The sequence below is a fragment of the Onychostruthus taczanowskii genome, unplaced genomic scaffold (genome assembly GCF_017590055.1).
Source record: "Onychostruthus taczanowskii isolate IOZ18803 unplaced genomic scaffold, ASM1759005v1 scaffold46, whole genome shotgun sequence".
NCBI classification, from domain to species: Eukaryota; Metazoa; Chordata; class Aves; order Passeriformes; family Passeridae; genus Onychostruthus; species Onychostruthus taczanowskii.
The window spans coordinates 6499589-6518985 of NW_024502125.1; the positions used below are offsets into that span (position 1 = coordinate 6499589).

The following is a 19397-nucleotide window of genomic DNA, read 5'->3' on the forward strand; positions in this document are numbered from 1 at the left end:
GCCTATTTATTGTAGCATGTTCTTAAACAGAATTATGATTTAGCTGTGGGGACTTTCTGTTGGTTTTGTTTATTTTTTAATGAGGGCTCTTGAAGGCACCCTTGGCATACACAGAGATTACCTCTGCCACAGACAGTTAAATCTGTGCTTAAAACTCAGCTTTGAAAATGCTGTAAATATTTTCAGGTGCCCTCATTCAAAGTGTCTTGATCTGGGCTTTATTCCCCAGTGCTCTGTCAATTTATGTACGTTGCTTGAGACTGCAGTGAGTTGGGAAAAAGCAGCTGAAGTTTTCCAAGGTGCTTTAAATCCTGAGGATAGATAGCGAACTCCTACTTTCTTCCTGTTTCCTGCATAACATTCCTCTTTCTTGCCTTATCTTTGTTGTGAAAGGTCATTAGGACATATTCTGGCCTCAGCACATGTCCTTAGCTTGTTACAGATGAAAATCCCTATTTATCCTCCAAGGTCCTGTCATGTGACTGGCTAAGAACTGTACCATTTTAAAACAGCTTCTGAATGTAAAAAAGGGAAAAGCAACACTACGCTAGAAACAGTGACTCTCAGAAAGAAATGAGACCTAAATGAAATGAGTTGTGGTCTACAGGAAAAAAGGCGAAGAGAAACGGAAAAACATAAAGGAATCAAAGTAGTCTTATGAGAATGTTAGAAGAATAAAGGACAGACCTGAGAAGTTGTGAATAACACTTTGTGGTCTTCGCTAGATGCAGCTACAGAAAACAATAAAAGCTGTTATAGGCAGAGGTAAACCAAGGAAGTTTGTCTGTAGCTCAGGGGGAGGAGAATGTAACAGGTGCTGCCCATTACATACAGAGTATGTATCTGCAAAGTAACATACAGAAGCCAAGTTACCAGTGAAAATGAAATATGAATTCCATACTGGTGGAGAAGGGGGTTAATCAACAACAAGCTTATTTGTTCTGTGTTAAGAAAAGAACACATCACATGATTCAGGTGATTTGTCTTTTGTGTTCAGTTAATTCAGGGTTCTTCCAATGAAGTGTTTTCAAAAAAAAACCAAACCGATCAGAGGAGAAGGATGATAAACAATTATTTCAGTTGCCAAAAATAAGGAAAACAGGTAAATAATACATACTATTAAAATAGGTAAACAGCAAATCATGTATCACCTGCCTAAATTCCTTTTGAAGCATATTTAACCTTGTAGTTGTTATTTCTTTTCTTTAAGCAGCTTGATCTAACAGGATCATCTGATCAGCTGTACTTTTTTATAACATGAAACAGCATGATGAGCTGAGTATAATCCTAAACCTGATTTATAGAATCACAGAATATGCTGAGTTGGAAGGAATGCACCAGGATCACTGAGTCCAACTGCTCGTCCTGTGCAGGAGAGCTTCAAGAGTCCCACCGTGTGCCCAAGGGCATTGTCCAAATACTTCTTGAACTCTGTCAGGCGTGGTGTTGTGACTGCTTCCCTTGGGAGCCTCTTCCAGTGCTCAACGACTCTCTGGGTAAAAAATTTACTCTCTATATCCAAAATAAACCTCCCCTGACTCAGCTTCATGCCACCTCCTCTGGTGCTGTTGCTGTCCGTGAGAGTAAAGAGATCAGTGCCTGCTTCTTCATAAGGATGCTTCTTATAAGGATGTTGAAGACCCACAATGAATTCTCCCCTCAGTCTCCTCCAAGCTGAAATGACCAAGTGACCTCAGCCTTTCATAAGGCTTCCCCTCCAGACCCTTCACCACCTCCATGACCCTCCTTTGGATGCTCTCTAGTAGCTTTATGTCTTTCTTATATTTCCATGCCTGAACCTGTCCACAATGCTCAAGGTGAGGGTGCCTAAGTGCAGAGCAGAGCAGGATGATCCCCTCCTTTGACTGGCTGGTCAATTATATATATGTGTGTCTGTATATTTACAGTATATATATATGTGTGTGTGTGTGTGTATATGTATATATATATATATACACGTATATATATATATACACACAGACACACACACATGTATATATATACATGTGTATACACACACACACACACACATATATATATATATAGATAACTTAGTCTCTTAACTACATGTACTGCAGAAGTGTTTACGCAGTAAATGGTAGAGAAAAGTGTTTAAAGTATTCTCTGGACCTGGACAGAGAAAACGTCTTCTTTCCATGTCTTAGCAACAAGGCATGAATTTTCACGTCTATTAGAAGCTGTTTTGGAAAGAAGGTGAGTACGGAAACATGTCTTTGAAAAGAAGAGAGGTGATAGTCTTTAAGTTGCATTAGAAGATATTTAGGTTAGATATGAAATTCAGGGGAAAGCAAGGATGATGGTGAACTGAAGTAAGTGCAGCATACGGAAGTGTGGGATCAGTAGTGCTGCAGGCTTTTAAGACGAATTTTGGGAAGTCTTTCTAATTGCATACAATGTAATTGCTTGTAACACTTCCCAAAAGACTTCAAGAATGAGAGATCAAGCTGAGGAATGCTGTCATGTCAGGAAAAACCTTGATAGCTAATCTTTCTGTTTGGGTGATTTTTTGGAGTATCTTTGGTTGTTGTAAATCATCACATGACTAAATTAGGGCCTGTCAGAGGAGTGGCTGGGAACAGGAGTTTAAGCATGACGCATTGCCTTGGCAAGTTTGCTGTTCTAAAGCAGATAAACTTCTTTTACATATATAATAATAATAGTAATAGAAAATTCAGCTTGAAGGGACCTGGACTAGAAGACCTGTTTTGTCCTGTGTTAGGTCTGTGTGGCAGGTTTTGGTGGTGGGGGGCTACAGATGTGGCTTCTGTGTACAGATGCAGAAGTTGTCTCCTTATCTCACAGACCCAGCTCAATCTGCATCCAAGATGGACCTGCCAGAATGGAGTTCATCAGAGATGATGGTATATTGCCTCTGTGATAACATATCTAAGAAAGTGTAAAAACTGCTGTGCAGCATGGATTGGGAGAGAAGGCTGAGAATATTTGAGAGCCATAGCTCTGCAGAGACAGAATCTGTGTGGAAGGAGGGGGAACGCACGATCAAGTGCTGGAGCATAGATTCCCCTGCAGCCTGTAGGGGAGACCATGGTAAAGTAGATTGTCTCCCTGCACCTACCAGCATCCATGGGGTGTGGGAAACCCATGCCGGAGCAGCCTTCTAGCAGGACCCGGGGCCCCATGGAGAGAGGAGCCTATGTTGTAGTAAGTTTGCCAGCAGGACTTGTGGCCCCCTGGGAGACCCGTGCTGGAGCAGGGTGTGTCTGAAGGACTGTGCACTGTGTAAAGGACCCACGCTGGAGCAGTTAAGGAAGAACTGCAGCTTCTGGGAAGGACTTATGTTGGAGAAGATCACAGAGGTCTCTGTCCCATGAGAAAGTTCTTACGCTGAGCAGGGAAATAGCATGAGGACAGAGTGACAAAAAGTGTTTGAACTGACTGTAACTCCCATTCCCTGTTGCCCTGCAGTGCTTGGAGGGATGAAGTAGAGGAAAATAGGTAGTGAAGCTGAGCCTGGTAAGGAGGAATGGGGTGCCTTTAAAATTTTCATTATCCTACTCTGATTTGACTGGTAATAAATGAAACTCTTTTCCCTGAGTCAAGTCTGTTTCGCCTGTGGCAGTAACTGATGAGTGATCTCCCTGTCCTTATCTCAATTCATGACTCTTTCATCATATTCTCTCTCCCCTATCTGGCTGAGGAGGGTAGTGACTAAGACTTTGGGCACCTGGCATCCAGACAGGGTCAAACAACATTGTGTCCCTTTTTACACCCTTTTGTCTGGTTCAGTGAAGGCAAAGGAGTGTATAGAACCAGTTTTGAAAGTTGGTTGAATTTAATTAACATGAAATGGTCAGGTATTAGGTAATTAGTAGCTATAGTTGTTTGACTTGATTTTCAATTCTTTCAGTTACTGGAAATTTTTCCTGTGGGAAGTTTAAATTTCTTTCACATTGAACATTCAGGTGCCTGACAAAGTATATGGAGCTTTAAGCTTACACTTCGGTTTTTTATGTACTTTTGTTAAACTCTTTCCAATTCATTTTTTAAATTTGTAATTTGTATTATGTTATACTTTTCTTCTTCCTTATATATTAAAAACAGAAAAAGAGAAAAGTGTGTGTTTGTTTGTTTATGTGAAAGTAGCTTCTGGTTTCCAAATTCTTTGAAAAAAAATCTCACTAAAATTGAAATGGTGTGCATGAAAACAAATGAGACTTAGTTCTAGGTTTTCTTTTGTGGAGTGTTTAGTCAGTGATTAACAGTGTTTTAGTTTGTATTGGCAATGTGGTCCTTGTGTTGTAAAGTATATTTCTAATACTTGTCTTTAGCATCTGGTACCAATATTTGTGGTCCTTCAGACTGTGTCACTAGCCTTTATCCTGGAGCCTCTTAGCCTCCTGCAGTTATTTTCATGTGTGTTTTTTCTTTGTATTCAATTTCAAAAAGGTGTTCAGCTACATCTGTATTACATGTCTTTAAAACTGGCTTTCAAAGATGAAGGGTGTGGGAAATATTAGGCTCAGTTGGATGTTTGCTAAGGAGTAACTTTGAATTGACAATGTCAGGGTACAGGGCAGATGAGATCACTGTTTCCTGTACTTTCCTTACCAGCTTCACTGTTGCATTAGTAAAAGCTTACTGGTATTTAAGGCATGAGAACTGAAAGTTAGATACAATTGATTGGAGAGTGATGTGAAAGGATTGCATATGGCCTCCAATTATCTGTGAATATTCATGGTGAAAATAGTCGAGGCAGGACATGTCACAGCTTGTAAGTTCCCGCTCTGACTTGTCATTTGGATATAGTCTGCTTTTATGGCTCTATCCTGGTATTTTTTCGCTATGATGGGTGTGTTTACCTAAAATTAATACTGGTAGCACTAATGTTATGGAGTTCCTGTCCTGTTTTGAAATTAAAATGTATATGTAGGAATATTTTCCAGTATGGTAGATATTTTGCTGAGGGATTTGTTTCAAAGTATTTGAAAATATGGAACTTATTATGTATGGAATTTATTCATGAAAATTTTATTTAATAAGAATGTATTACACAGGCTTTTCTATTTCAGAAGACCAGCATCTTTCCTTATGAGAGTATATGTTCATTATTTGAGACAGCTACATAATACAGAATTTAGAATCTAGGATGAATTTGAGACAATAGAGACAGATTTTCAATTTAGTGTTTGATTATCAAAATCTGTGAGATAATGTTGATCATGTTGCTAATTTTAGCTACTCTTACACTCTCTTCTGTCACAGCCCCATGACTTTGATGAATGCAGATTTGATATCAGTGTGAATGACAGTGTTTGGTACCTCCGGGCTCAGGATCCAGACCACAGACAACAATGGGTAGATGCAATAGAACAACATAAGGTATGTTATTTTCTATTTTCTAATTTCCATTCTCATTCCCTCATTAGGTCAAGCATAGTGCTTGCAGAGAGTTTAAGATTCCCTGTGCAGTCACAAAAATGCTCAAGGTATTTATGACAGGTAAAAGCTCAAGACTGAACCTGTGTTAAATGTTTCAAAGGAATTGACTTGTTCTTCACATAATGTCGCCCTGATTTTGTAAGACTTTGTTAAGCCTTCTGATGTTTACATTCTTTCAACAAACTTTCTCACACACAGTTCTGTAAATAACCTATGTTTTGCATTCTTTCATGGAGGTGGAGAGAATTGATGGACCCTTGCAATGTCCAGTGGCACTGGAGAGGTGGCACTGTCACCCTCCAATCCACTGTCACCTTTGGAAAACTATAAATGTTAGAGTCAGAAAATAAAGTTCTTCTTTTTCTTTTTTGTTCCCCTCGAGAGCAGCAGTGTCTGTGTCATCATTTTGTGCCTTATCACAACAACATACGACTTTACTGGGGGCTAGCAGCTGTGAGCCTTTCTTGAGCTCTCTAGCTTGAAACTAAAAAAGCCTTTATTATGTTTGAGTGATGTTTTCAAGGTTTTATCCATCTTCTCCCTGACTGTTGAATTGCTTCTTAGCTATCTTGTTTGTCTTAGAGTCAGTTCTCTAGGTTATCATTCTGGTTTTGGGCTCCTCTTTTTCATCATTTGACCACTTATACTGTACCTGATCACTGACTTTTGTCTCTTTGTCTTTTAAGGCACTATTGTTCATCCGCATTGTTGTTCAGCTTTCTTGATCTGTTCTGTATATCTTCCAATTAATTAAATTAATTTAATTTTAAAAATACCTGACCTTCAAGCCCTTTAGGTCAGGTAGAAGGTACACAAAACATCCCTTATGTTTTCAGGTATAAGACAGGCACTGTCTCAAGGTGTAGCATTGAACTACAATACCTAGCCCAGTGCAGCCTCTCAGTCTGGGTTACACAGGTATTACAGGAATACAAATTGAAATAGGTATCCAAGTAGGTATGAATTTTTACCTTCAGCTTCTTGAAGTGTTGTCTGCGTAGGTACTGTGTGTCATTAAGAGATTTCACCTTGTATTGGCCATTCCTTGCATTAAGCGGTACATATTCTTAAATTTAAAGTGCTGCCTTTTGATAAGGGTTCTCTAAAAAAAAAGTCATCTCAATGGGACTATTCATCCCTTTGTAACTTGGCATTTTGCCTTCATTTTGATGCAGAGGTAATATTAAAGCATAAGAAATTAAGTTGAAAAGCCAGGATTATTTCCTGTAATCTAATGAAAAAATATAAAGTTAACAGTGGCATGTTCTTGAGACAACAATACCACAATTTATTCCTAGTGCAGTACCTGAGAGAAATTTCTTACGAGGATACACTGAAGAAGTTACAGGATTCCACATCTGTAGAACTGGCGTTTCAAAAACTGGTAGGCTTGGGGCTTTTCAGGTATGGTTTAGAGTAGTCATGGAACTTAATAGCCCTAGGCTAAAATTTAGACTGTTTCATTAATGATTTAGCTGGGGAAATGCAGAACTTTAACCTGAAGCTGGATAAGCAGAAATGCAGTCTGTGTCATTGAATTCTACCCTGTAGGAATGAGTGATGAAAAAACCCAGATCCTATCTTAAACTCTGCCCATCACTACCTCAAACCTTTTTCATACTATTTTTCTATTACCTTTTGTAAGATTCATCTGAACGGTTGCTGAGTTTTGAGCTGCAACTTTATGGAATCACCAACTCATACTACAAGATTATTGAATAGTAGTAATGTAGAGTTTGCCGTCGGAAGTGTTGATTTGGTATTGTTTCTCTGTGCTACTTAAAAAATCCTGCGTTTTTCAACACTGATTTTTTACCTGCATTAATACTCAGCCCTATCATGAAGTATCTCTTAATTTACTTTTTATTGGTAAGCTTAAATTGTCTTATTCAACCTTCTTTTCAGATCATGAATGAATATTGAAATTCTAGCATTCCAAAAATTATCTCCTTTTATAAAGAAGACTGATTACTTATACAGTTTTTTTCAGCTTTAAAAAATGATCTTTTAACATAATTTAGGTTTGGACAGTTTAGACTTCGATTCTTTGCAAGAGTTTGGTAGTTAGTTAAATAAATAAATTGTGCCAGATCTCTGCCTTTATGCTTAAAGAAGAAGAACGAAGGTTTGATTATTTACACTACCTATTTTTTTTGAGTATTTATAATTAGTATAGAAATAGGGATAAGAAAGTGTTTTTCATTATTTTAATGAAGTTACTTTTCAGCTTATTTTTTTAAAGAATTAGGGTGTTCTGGAATGTTGTAAAAACAGAAGAAAAGTATATCTACAAGTAGGAAGTGGTAAGAAGTCCTTCTGTATATGCTGAACTAACAAGAAACAGTTCAGTTTGCATCTTGCTGTCCTAAGGAAATTATAGTGGATTTGACTGTTCTGAGTCTTACAGCTTTTCCACTATGTGTAGTTTGCAGTTTCATGGCTATTTGACATTTTTCTGTTTCTTTCATACTCTTTTTTACTCTCTAGTGTTTACAGTACTTAAGGCAAATAACAGTTGTTCTCATTCTTAAATGGAGTAGAAAATACTGTGGCACGTCACTTCTAAATAAGCTATCAAAACATTTAGTATGTTAAAGTAATACATTATTTTACATACGTACTTACAATACATATTTTTATTTTAAAATATAATTTTTGTATTATACAATTAAATATCAAGAATATAATTATCAAAACAGCAAGGAAAACAGTAGAAGTTACTGCAGTCTTTTAATAATAGTTTAAACTCAAGTTGAAAGTATACAATAAATATCAGAGTTACTAATGTCTTCTTTCCAGTGCAATATTCTGTTGTCTTCATTATATGGTAGGAGTTTTGTGTGATAAATATAGGTGTAGAAGTGCATCTGTTGCTTCTAATGATTTTAGAAAAATAAACAGTAATCTCATGACCAGAAATTTGGAAATCTTGACCAGCACTTGAAAAAGTGCTGTATTTACGTAAGTAGGTGTTTGGTAGAATTAAACACAACACAGAAGTGTCCAAATCCAGTCTTTAATCTGATAATTATTAGCGGTTCTTAATGAATATGTCTCCAAATATCTTGTTTCTGTACTTTCATTGAGGGATTAGTGCTATAACCTGTAATTTTTAATATAGGTTTGCATGGAAAATATTTAAGAAACAGTACATTTTTCCAATATAACTTTGATGGGATCTGAAAGAAAATATTTTCATGGAATCTGGAAGTCAATCCCACTTATCATTCAAATTTGTATGAACAACACTTAACTGAACCTTGGAGTAACTCTTCAGTCGTCCTTCAATTTACTTCAGCTTGTGGAAGTTTTATATCTAAAACCTTGACTGAGAGTAGGGGAAGATGGCCAAAATACCTCGTTGCACTGAAAAAATCAGATCTGTCACCTTACTCTGACATTTCCTGAAGGAGCTTTCTGGTCAGGTTACCTAACCTCGTGCAAAAGCTCCATTTGGGTAAAAAATGTTTTTGTTTGAGAAACAGATCTTCGAATGGCACATAATAATTTGAATAAAATCAAGAGAGGAAATTATTTCCTGTACTAAACAGCCATTTTTCTTAACATTAATCTACTGCTGCACAGAGTACTTTCTTGTTTGTTTTTGAAGTTCTTTGTTGCTTACTGAGTGGGTAGATAGTTCTGGTAGGCTGCTTAAGCTATTTGCTAACAAAAGTGTGTTTGTGAGACTTAATGGAGCATGTCACAAGGTTGTTGATCTTCCGAGTAAGAAAAATAGACAGAAACTTTGACTGCGTTTCATTGTGCTCCAAACAAAGAGAAGACTGATTTAAAATTAATTTTATATCAAATATAAATGAGTAGCTGATGGCTGAGAAATGTAAAACAGCTTATGTTCAGGCATAAAAACCATTAGAATTTTCAGGGGGGTTTATAATTGTACTTTTTTCTCTTGTATTGAGGCTCCTGAATCCTTACCACATTAAGTGTTTCAAGTATAGCTCAAAATGTTTATTCATTGCCCTGAACTGGAGGAGGGATACATATAAAACTACTGTAAAGCCATCAGTGAGACAAATGAGGAAGTAGTTTATGTGTAACCAGGAGTCCATTCTTCTACTTGAATGTTTCATTAGATGTATTGATCAAGCATTTCTCTGGTGTCAAAACATTGATGGTACTTGAGCACCACAGTGCTGATCTGTTTGGAAAGTTAACCTCTTCTCAAGAATAATTTGAAAGATTGCCTCCTCTGGGTCTCTCCCATGGTTTCAAAATGGAATTTGGAATTTCTAACCTAATAGTAGATAAACTGGCTTAAATGCTGTTAGTTCAGTGTTGTGAGAAAATGAGAGTGAATTGCTGTTTGTTGTGAGAAACATCTGTATAAGTAAACTTATTTTGAGCAAATGAACTCCTGAGATCAAGATAATGATTTCTTGTAATGTTAATCTACCACCTGAGTTGAGAACATGATGAGAATTTATTTAGAAATGAATACTTTATGAGAAATTTTCCATCAGTTTAGGTTTGTCCAATTTTGTTCCATCGTAGGTTTTATTTTCTGCACACAGACTCTTAATGTCTTCATTATTGACTTCATGGTTCTTCAGCAGTATAGGTTGATAGTTTTTTTGGTCTTTTATTTGAAAAATCTTTTGTTTGTCAAATCAAAAGAAGTCTTCCTGAACTTCTTACAATATCTGATTTTGCTGTTTCAGACTGGAAAAGGTAATTTTTCAGAGGAGTACCTAGATATCCAGCAAATTGGCATGTAGGGAGTAGGTAAATTTTCTTTTTAATTTTGAAATGATTATGTACGACGTGTTTATATCTAGAGTAGAAGGCATGAATCTCAAAGTTTGACTGTGAAAGGCATCAGGTAGCTATTTTCTGAACCTAATTGACATACATCCCTTTTTGGGGGATGAAGGGACCTGTCCTCTTTAAATGAAAGTGGCCTGTCTCCCTCAGTAAGAATTTTCCTTGAAGGAGTGGCTACTGCTTTAGTGTTTTCACTCTTAATTAGATACTGTGGAAGGAGTTAGCTAGTTAGAATAGAGTTATACAGAAACATCAAGAAGAGTAAAAGTTTTATCTCCTTTTTTTAGTGTTTTCTCCCCAAATGGGGAGAAGACATGGCTAGTTGGAGGTCCAAGATAATTTAGCTTTTAAGTAATTCTAATTTTGTGCAATTCTTTGTGTACTACAACTTGTTTTTTAAAATACCACTTGTCAAACCAAGTAAGATGCTTGAGATACCATTTTTGCGTTGTTAAATGGTGGGAAAAGCCAAAAACACCGGATTTGACAGTCAGATAAATTCAAATTTAAGAAAAAGTTGAGTAATTATTAAAGCAGTTGATTAATTTTGTTTCTTTAACACTGATACATTTTCAAACAAGTAACCTAGAATTGAGATACTTAGTTGTGAGGTGGTTATTTTCGACTGTTGATCTCAGTTCATAAGTCAGTTTAGAAAACTGCACAGCAAACTTGAAACAGCCTAATTTTGATTGCTGTCAATAAAGGCACTTCATGATACTGTTGTGAGAAGATTCAAAACCCAAAAACATCATGTGAAACTTTCGGAAGATTGTTGTTAACCACATAAAATGAAGTTCCTTTTTTCCCATGTAACCTAAAAAAAACTAGTAATTACCTTATCTATAAAGTATTAAGAATCATTAATTTCACTCTTATGGTAATCTGCCTGTTTTGTTTTCCCTTGTCAAAGGCAATTACTGAATATGCTGTTACACATTGAAAAATGTTGCTAGTAACAGTAATGGTAATGTTGAAGCAGGAAGCCAGATAGAGAGAACAAGGGGTAGAAGTGGGCTTTTACTAGTCTAACATGGCTGCAAAACCATTCAAAAGCAAAAGTCCCAATGGATGAAACCAGAGCACTACAAGATTTTGCGCTTGAGAAGCATCTTAATAAGAAAGTAACTCACAGAGTACCTACCCAGTGCTAACAGATGCCCCCTCTACCTGCTGTAATTGTTCCTCTTCTGAATGGTTGAGCTAATTGCTTAAATCTGTTGGTAATACAAATCAGCTTGTGGACTGAGGCAAAGGACTTTGGGTAAAATATTGCAGTAAATATTGAAGTATTTATAAATTCAAATTCCTTTCTATCCTTGTGTTATTTCTCTTATGAACTTAAGTATAAGAGGTTATGCATGAGTAACTTATTAAACTCAGGAGAAAGCCTTAAATTTCACTTCAGACTTGGTTATAAGCACCCTCAGTTCCTAATTTTTGTTCTGTAATTGGAATGTGTCACCTTCAGACTGAGATTCAAGTGCATCTACCTGTTCCTTCAACTGCAATGCCTTAAAAATTTTCACATTAACCATAAAGTCAAGCTTTTGTTTGAATGCTGTATGTAAATACTGATGTATAAGATTATTTTTATTTAGCTGTTCTAAGAAAACACTAAAAAAATGCAAATAGAGTTAACTTTCTCATAGTAATATTTTACTAGCAGCGGATGCCAGAGCAAAAAAATTGACGCATTAATCAGGTCAGAAACCAATGTCAGAGTTTCAATTAGTAAAATAATGAGCTCGGGTTATCAACCAGAAGGGGAGAGTACAGAAAGGTAGCACATGTTTAATTTGTCCACAGGCCTTCAGCAATTTTAAGCGGAGCTGTAACATTTTGTGAAGAGAGGGTAGTTTTCTCCTTTTTTGCACATTTCTAACCCTGCCATAGAATGGATTTAATATACCAGTAATGGCAATAAAGACATGCCAGTAAATCACTCCAAATCTGTTGCCAGTCTGGACTGAAATTAAGATAATTTCTGATAATTTAGAATGAATAGTATATGCAGAGAAATTATACAGAAATATTTTAACTCAGCATACTAATGTAACAAACTTTTAAAATATATACAAAATGAGAAGTATATATTTCTGCCATCAGTAAATAGTTTTGTACATTAAATTTAGTATTCCTGTTATCTGGCAGACCATTGAGGAGCTGCTGGACCAAATAGTTTAGAAGTTTGTGCAGACTGCATTTAAGTGCATATTGAAGTGCTGCAAATAGTCTTCAGAAGTCTATTTTGATGTTCCGACCTTTACAAATATATTTATTTTATCAGCTTACTATATTATTGACAGCTAGTCACTGTCAATTTCTAGCAATGGTAAATATTCTAATATTGATGAGTGAATGCTAATTATAAATACAGTCTTGTTAATTATTTTAAAATAAAAACTTTCCAGTAGTGTAACTTCAGATATATCATATAGCAGGGAGCAACAGGAACAGTGTCTGGTGCCATTTCTCCCTCTACTTCCTCTCCTGAAATTCATCTGTTTCAATAATGTGTAGTGTTTAAAGTATTTGCTTCCTCAGTAGTTATTGCTGAGGTCTGAAAAGAACTGTGGCTCCCTAATGTTTTAATTTTTTGTCAGTTCATACTAATCAAGTTCCTCTGGCCGTACTTCCCCCTATACCCATTCACAAGTAAGACTGACATAGGTGAAATTACAATGCAGATCAAGGAAAGCAGGGGATATATGGGAGTAGATATATATTGTTCAACTTTGGTTTTATTTATCAAGTTCATAAAGAGGATTGTAGGAGTGCGATGATGAGACCTCCTTTTGCCTTATGTTGGTGTCTTGTGTCCTAAGTGTTGGAACAAGTGTCTTAAGTAATCTTGGTGTCAGCTATTGTTTCCTATTAACTTGATTTGGATTTCCTTGTTCTTTTCTTGGATTTCCTTCTCTGGTGCTCTGCAGCATGCAACAAACTCTAAATATTTCTGTTGGATACTGATATGGATTGTGTAGTATACACTCTTACTGTTTTGTGGAATGCATTTTGCTTCAGAAGCTAGTGACCTGCTCTCCCTCTGTGGCATTGTGAGGCTCTGGCTTGCAGCAGTAGTGCAGCTTGCCTGAGGAGGCTGGAGGACAGCATTCAGATACCTATATTAACCTGTAAAAAGCTGTTTTAAAAGCCTGTTAACCTGTTTAAAGGACTGAAATGTATAGGCAAGTCACTGGTGAGTGGCAGAGACACTCTTAAAGGTGTTAGAAAAGCACCCTGTACTAGTTTGAAACTAAAAAGTCATGAACTGTTGCTCAAGCTTATGCAGGAGCGTAGATGTGGGTTTTTTGCTGTTTCTGTCATTGTTTTGTGTTGATGTTAAAATGATGTGTAACCTAAGTTCTTGTGTATTCACATTTGACATCTCCAGCAAAGCTGAATTTGAGGTGTTTGCAAAACTGCTCCTTGGTAACTAAATAGCAAAATATGTTCAAGCAGAGGCTTCTGAACTTGGCAGTAATGAGCTTACTTATTTTATATTTTGACCAGAACCTTAGGTAGAGTGGGAAATAGATAGGAGAAGGATGTAGCTGTCTGAAGTCTGAGCACCCTGTCTTAACTTTTCAAATTCATTCGTTCTGCAGTTGGGAATACTGTCTTTTTTCTTTTTGGTCTTCAGTGACATCTGAGTGGTATAGAGATCAGCAAAGAAATAAAGTGAAGTACTGTCCTGAAGGCAGACTTATAAAGTTAATAGTAATTCTTCCCCTAATGTGAATGAAAGTTATCCTTACTAAGTGCTATGTTTCACTGTAAGTTAGATTGGGAAGTGTTGTAACAGTAAAGGCTTGTAGAATCATTTTAGGCTGTTTCTGCCACCAAAGGGATTTCTTGCCATCCTCACAAAATGAGCTCTCCTTTATTAAGTAGTCTTACAGTAAATCTAGAGAGATTATTCTGTGCATTTCTGAAACACCTAAGGTTTCTTGTCTTTTTCTGTTAAAACAGTTCCCTATTCCTTAGTTGTTGTTCACGTGGATGTCTTTTACAGCTCTCTGATGCCTGTCATGGCTGTCTTCCAAACTCAGTCTTCATCTTTCTGTGAAGTATAGCACCAAAATAGAACTCAGTATTCCCACTAGGATCCTATATGTGTTGTATAGAATGTAGGATTATTTTGTCAATCTTGTATGCTACCATTTTACAACACCATGAGTTTTTTAACTTACTCAGCTTGCAAATCACTAAATCTGATTCATCTGTAGAACTATCTGCAGATCGTTACGTGTCCTGTATGTGTACAGTGCAGTATTTCCAAGTAAATAAACAAGTAAACTTTGAATTCCATTTTTCTCATGTGTACATAAGTGTTAAGTTTGTGTTGCTCTTCTGTCAACTTAAGTCTTTCCAGCTCAGCTGCTTTGGGTAATAATTATTGTGCTGTGTGGGTTTGGTTCTGTTCCTTAAGTGACGGTGCTTCTTCTATTATGTTGTAAAATTTGGGGACATGAAGAAACTGCTAAGTAATCTAACCTGTCTCAGTTCACAACTGAGCTTCCCTGTTACTCTGTTGGGAGCTGCTTATCTAAATCTGAAGCTGTACATATAATGCACTTAAGATAATTTTAAATCTTTGTATCCCTGAAAGCTGTGATCACCTATATGTTCCTAATTTAAAAAGTGTTCTCTTCCATGTAGTCGGAGCAGAGATAGTCTTCACAGTCTTAATAGAGGTCTGGAGCTCTCCTCTCAAGCCCCTGCCCCCAAAAGGTAGTGAACTTACGAGATGGCTTACTCCTATCTTTCCCTTAAATTAGCTAAATCTACTCATTGATTCAAGATTCAAATGCACAGAAAGGTTAAAGTAAATTTTTGATTACTGCATAGCCAGGCTGGTGAACCAGGGTGTTCTGAAATAGCTAATGAATGCCTGAAAATTACAGTTCACGTTGCAGTTTAGCAGAGTGTTGCCTTTTGGGTGCAATACTGTGTGAAGGAAGACACAAAATTGGTGACTCAGTATCAAATAATGTGAAAGGTTTGTGACACTAAGCTGTTGAGTATGTCAGTCAACATTTTTGCAGTGCTCTTTAATGAAGAGTGGTCTACATGGCTGAAGTAAACTTGGTCTCAAGACTAATGCTCAGTCTTGAGGTGACCAGAGCTCTAGAAGAGTCATCTTGCAGCTGACTGGGCAGTAAATAACCAGTGTTATTGCTATAAACAAGTGTGATTCCAGTATTAAACTCAGAAGTGTTATTTATTTACTTTGTAAATCATTTGGATAGTGTATACTTTCATTTAATAGAAGTAAGGGGAATGTCACCAGCAGAATGACATGCAGCTATCTCTAGGAGTCTGAGTTCTCCAAGTGGTAGCGTGTTTTACAAGGTCTGTCTGAAAACAGTATTGTTCAGTGAGCGAGACCTTTGTCAAGCTTGACTTTGGTGTTAAATGCCCCTTCAAATAAGGGTAAGTTCTTGGTATCAAGAACAGAAAGTAGAAAGCTGCAATGTAAAAGTTGTGAATGCTTAAACAGTTCAAAGTTGTCACTTACCAATACTGTATGCTACTTACTCAGAATTATTACTCATTACCTCAAAAAATACTAGGCATCAGCAGCTTAATAGAAAAGTCTTGGGTACTCTGTAAGTATGTCTCAACCTACCAAAGGTGGTCTTTTATAGCTTTCTCAAATAACTTTTTAGGAGGTAGCTTTTCTTTAGTGAGTTTTCATTACAGTGAAACTCAATGAGGTGATATTAATAGATTATAGTTGATCCCCTTGCTACGGGGACTTGTGCTCAACCACATGGGTGGGGTGCACAAGTACCAATGGGACATAGTGACATTGAACAGAGGTAACTTTTTGGGTCTTTTGAGAGGCACACACACCCCCGCTATCCAGGGAAACTCCTGAAAAAAAGAGTAACTCCAGAACCTAACATGACTCAAAAGAGTTGGAGGAATTCTTTTGGAAACACATCATGGCTTGGGGCACCTGTTCTTTTAATTTAATGTCCTTGCCATTTATCAGAACATCTTAAGGTAATTCTTCCAGTATAATTTTCACCATAGGTCAGCAAAAAAGATCTTTTTTTTTTTCCTCTGAAAACAGATCAAGCAGGAAAATATGCATTTGCTGTTATTTTAATATTGTCTATGTATAGACTGACTGCAGAGGAAAAGAAAGTCATGCTCTTGAGCATACCTATTTTAAATAGTAGATGAGAAAGAAGGGATTTAATATTTAACTGCTACTGTTGAAATATCCCATATTGCTTGGTATGAACATAGGCATCAGAAAACTGGGGGAATGGAGGGTCAAATAGAGAAAAGTGTCCATCTTTCTATAGGTTTTGTGAATTATTGTAAAATTGCTTGTTTAAGCAAACAGATACACTTGAGGATGCACAGCTGATAAGAATTACTTGCCCTGATGTACGGTATAATGATGGTACTGAAATTTGGTTAGAAGCTGCACTTTCAGGGAAAGATTAGATGGGTTATTCAAGTTATTATTCCTTTGCTATCAATAACAGAGTTCATTTTTAAAAATTGAATTAAATATTAATTAAATTTCGGTGAGGGAAACTAAGCTTGGGTATATGTCTTGTACATTTCATTATTTTAGCACTGCTATCAGCAGTAACTCTGATACATATGATAGTGCCTGTCATTTGATGTTGCTAAATTTGCTAAGTGCACTTACTGCTGAAAACTGTATTTCCTGAAAGAAGACTAGGGGAATGCCCGTGAATCAGCAGTTTCGGTTGACTACACAAGCATGTTTGCTGCAGCAAACCTAAATGTTTTCACTTCCAAATTGTTGAAACTTCCCTTTGAGGACTGAAAACAATAGTTCTTTGTCTGTCTTGGCACCCTTTTGCCCATTCTTGGGCCCATGATCAAGCAGCAGCTGTTAAATTGCAGCTTTATTAACAAGTAGTTACAGGTAGCACTGTCTAAAGCTGGACTAAAGCTTTGTCCATTCCAGCCCAACACACTTGATTAATTATAAACAAAGCAGATTGTTTCACTTTGACCAACCCAGTCTTTCTTTGCCTGTTTGTTCCACTTATGTTTCATAACAATTGCTTTGGCTTTGAAAATAGATACTATAATTCTCTAGAGATTGAATCCTTGTGGGGTGTAGATGTGGGTACGTAATTGGACATGCTCTGATCAGGAGGTGGTACTAGAGAGATCTTGCATCCTAGTTATTCTGATTCTATGGTAAAAAGGTTAACTGCTTCTTACATAGCAGTTAATTATTCCTTTTTTGTGTTATAGTATTTTCTGCTTCCAGCAAAAGCATTCCTCTGTCTTGAAACAGTTCTTTTTTAACGAGATTAAGGGTTTTTGCCTCAGTTTGCTGGTTCTCAGACTTTCAGATGTAAATAAAAGGTTTGGTTAAATTCTATCTCCTTTAAGTTTTGCTTTATTCTTGTGCTGTTCGAAAGCGCATCATTTACTTATTTCCATTCTTGTTTCTACCTGTCTCCAAATATGCTAGGCAAGGTTAAGCAGAAAATATTTAATTTGTGTGCTTAGTGATATTTAGTGGGCTTGAGGAAATCTGTTAGGTAAACCTGCCAATTTTGCAAAGTAGGAAGAAAGAGCAAAGATAACAGCTACTTAGACTATAGCTCCCATAATCTAATCAAACATTACACACTGAATCACTAGGCTGGAAGAGACTACAAGATCATTGAGTCTAACCCATGCCCTAACATCTCAACTAGACCATGGCACCAAGTGCCACATCCAGTCTTTTTATAACACATCCAGGGATGGTGACTCCACCACCTCCCCAGGCAGACCATTCCAGTACTTTATCACTCCTTACGTAAAGAATATCTACCTGTGTTTTCCTTGGCTCAGCTTAAGATTGTGTCCTCTTGTTCTGTCAAACTGTGTCTCTTGTTACTGCCTGGAGAAAGAGACCGACCCCCACCTGACCACAACCTTCTTTCAGTATAAACTGTTCCATTACCTTAGCGGGTACCAAGGTCAGGCCAACTGTCCTATAATTACCAGGATCCTCATTCCCACCTTTTTTGTGAATGGGTGTCACATTGGCCAGCTTCCAGTCCTCTGGAACCTCACCAGTGAGGCAGGACTGTTGGTAAATGATGGCTCATGTGCCAGCTCCCTTATCACCCTGGGATGGATCCCATCTGGTCCCGAGAATTTATCAACATCCAAGTGGTTTAGCAGTTCTCTGACTGCCTCCTTCTGGATTCTGCTCCCTGGCATTATTTGCCAACCCAGGAGGACAGTTGTCCTGAGGACAAGCTGTCTTCGCACTAAAAAGTGAGGCACAGAAGGCATTAAGCACTTCTGCCTTCTCATCTGCAGTTACTGAATTCCCTCCCTCATCCAGTAGAGAGCAAAGGTTGGTCTTACTCTCCCTTTTGCCTTTAATATATCTATAAAAACATTTTTTATTTTCCTTTACACAAGTTGCCAAATTAAGTTTGAACTGAGCTTTGGCCTTCCTAGTTTTTTCCTACAAGCCCTCTCAATGAATTCCGCCAGTTCATGAGTTGAAATTTTTCTATCTGTAGCAGAGAGATGCAGCCCATCCAGTTCCAGCAGGCCAGGTGCTGAAAAAGTTGGCCCATGATCAAAGAACTCAAAATACTGCTGACACCAAACCTCGAGCCGCTTCTTGACAATGTGGGATCTCATATTCCTTTCATTGTTTTTGTCTGCCACCAAAGGAACTGAGCAGAACACTACCTGTACTCCTGCCCTATCAACCATTTGACCCTGTGCCCTAAAGTCTCTTTTAATTGCCCTGACACTCCTCTTTTCAATGTCATCATTGCCAGACTGGAGTATCAGCAGTGGGTAATAATCAGAGGGCTGAGTCAGCCCAGGAAGTCTATCAGTAATATCCTGTACCCGGGCCCCAGGGAGGCAGCACACCTCCTTGTGGGATGGGTCCAGTCCACATGTGGGGCCCTCTGTTCCCCTCAGAAGGAAGTCACACACTATGACTACCCTTCTTTTCTTTTTAATGTTAGACGTGGTGATCCCTCTGACAGATGAAATGTTACTGGGAGGCCCACTGGGCAGATAATTTTCTTCTGTATCATCTGGCTGACCCTCTGGATTCAGGGCCTCATACCTATTCTGAAGTGGCACCTGGCTAGGTGATGGGGGTCTGGAGGAACTTCTATTACCTCCCCGAGTAGGAACCCATTTGCAGTCCCCTT

The 19397-nt window shown here is 37.5% G+C and overlaps 1 protein-coding gene across 2 annotated transcripts in view; it reads left to right on the top strand.

Annotated features, from left to right (window-relative positions):
* CERT1 (ceramide transporter 1) overlaps window positions 1-19397 on the top strand; it is a 79233-nt gene that overhangs the window by 18477 nt on the left and 41359 nt on the right. For both annotated transcript variants that reach the window (XM_041414567.1, XM_041414566.1), the window contains exon 3: window positions 5245-5361. In XM_041414567.1, coding sequence (XP_041270501.1) covers window positions 5245-5361 — 117 coding nt within the window. The remainder of the gene's footprint in view (window positions 1-5244; window positions 5362-19397) is intronic.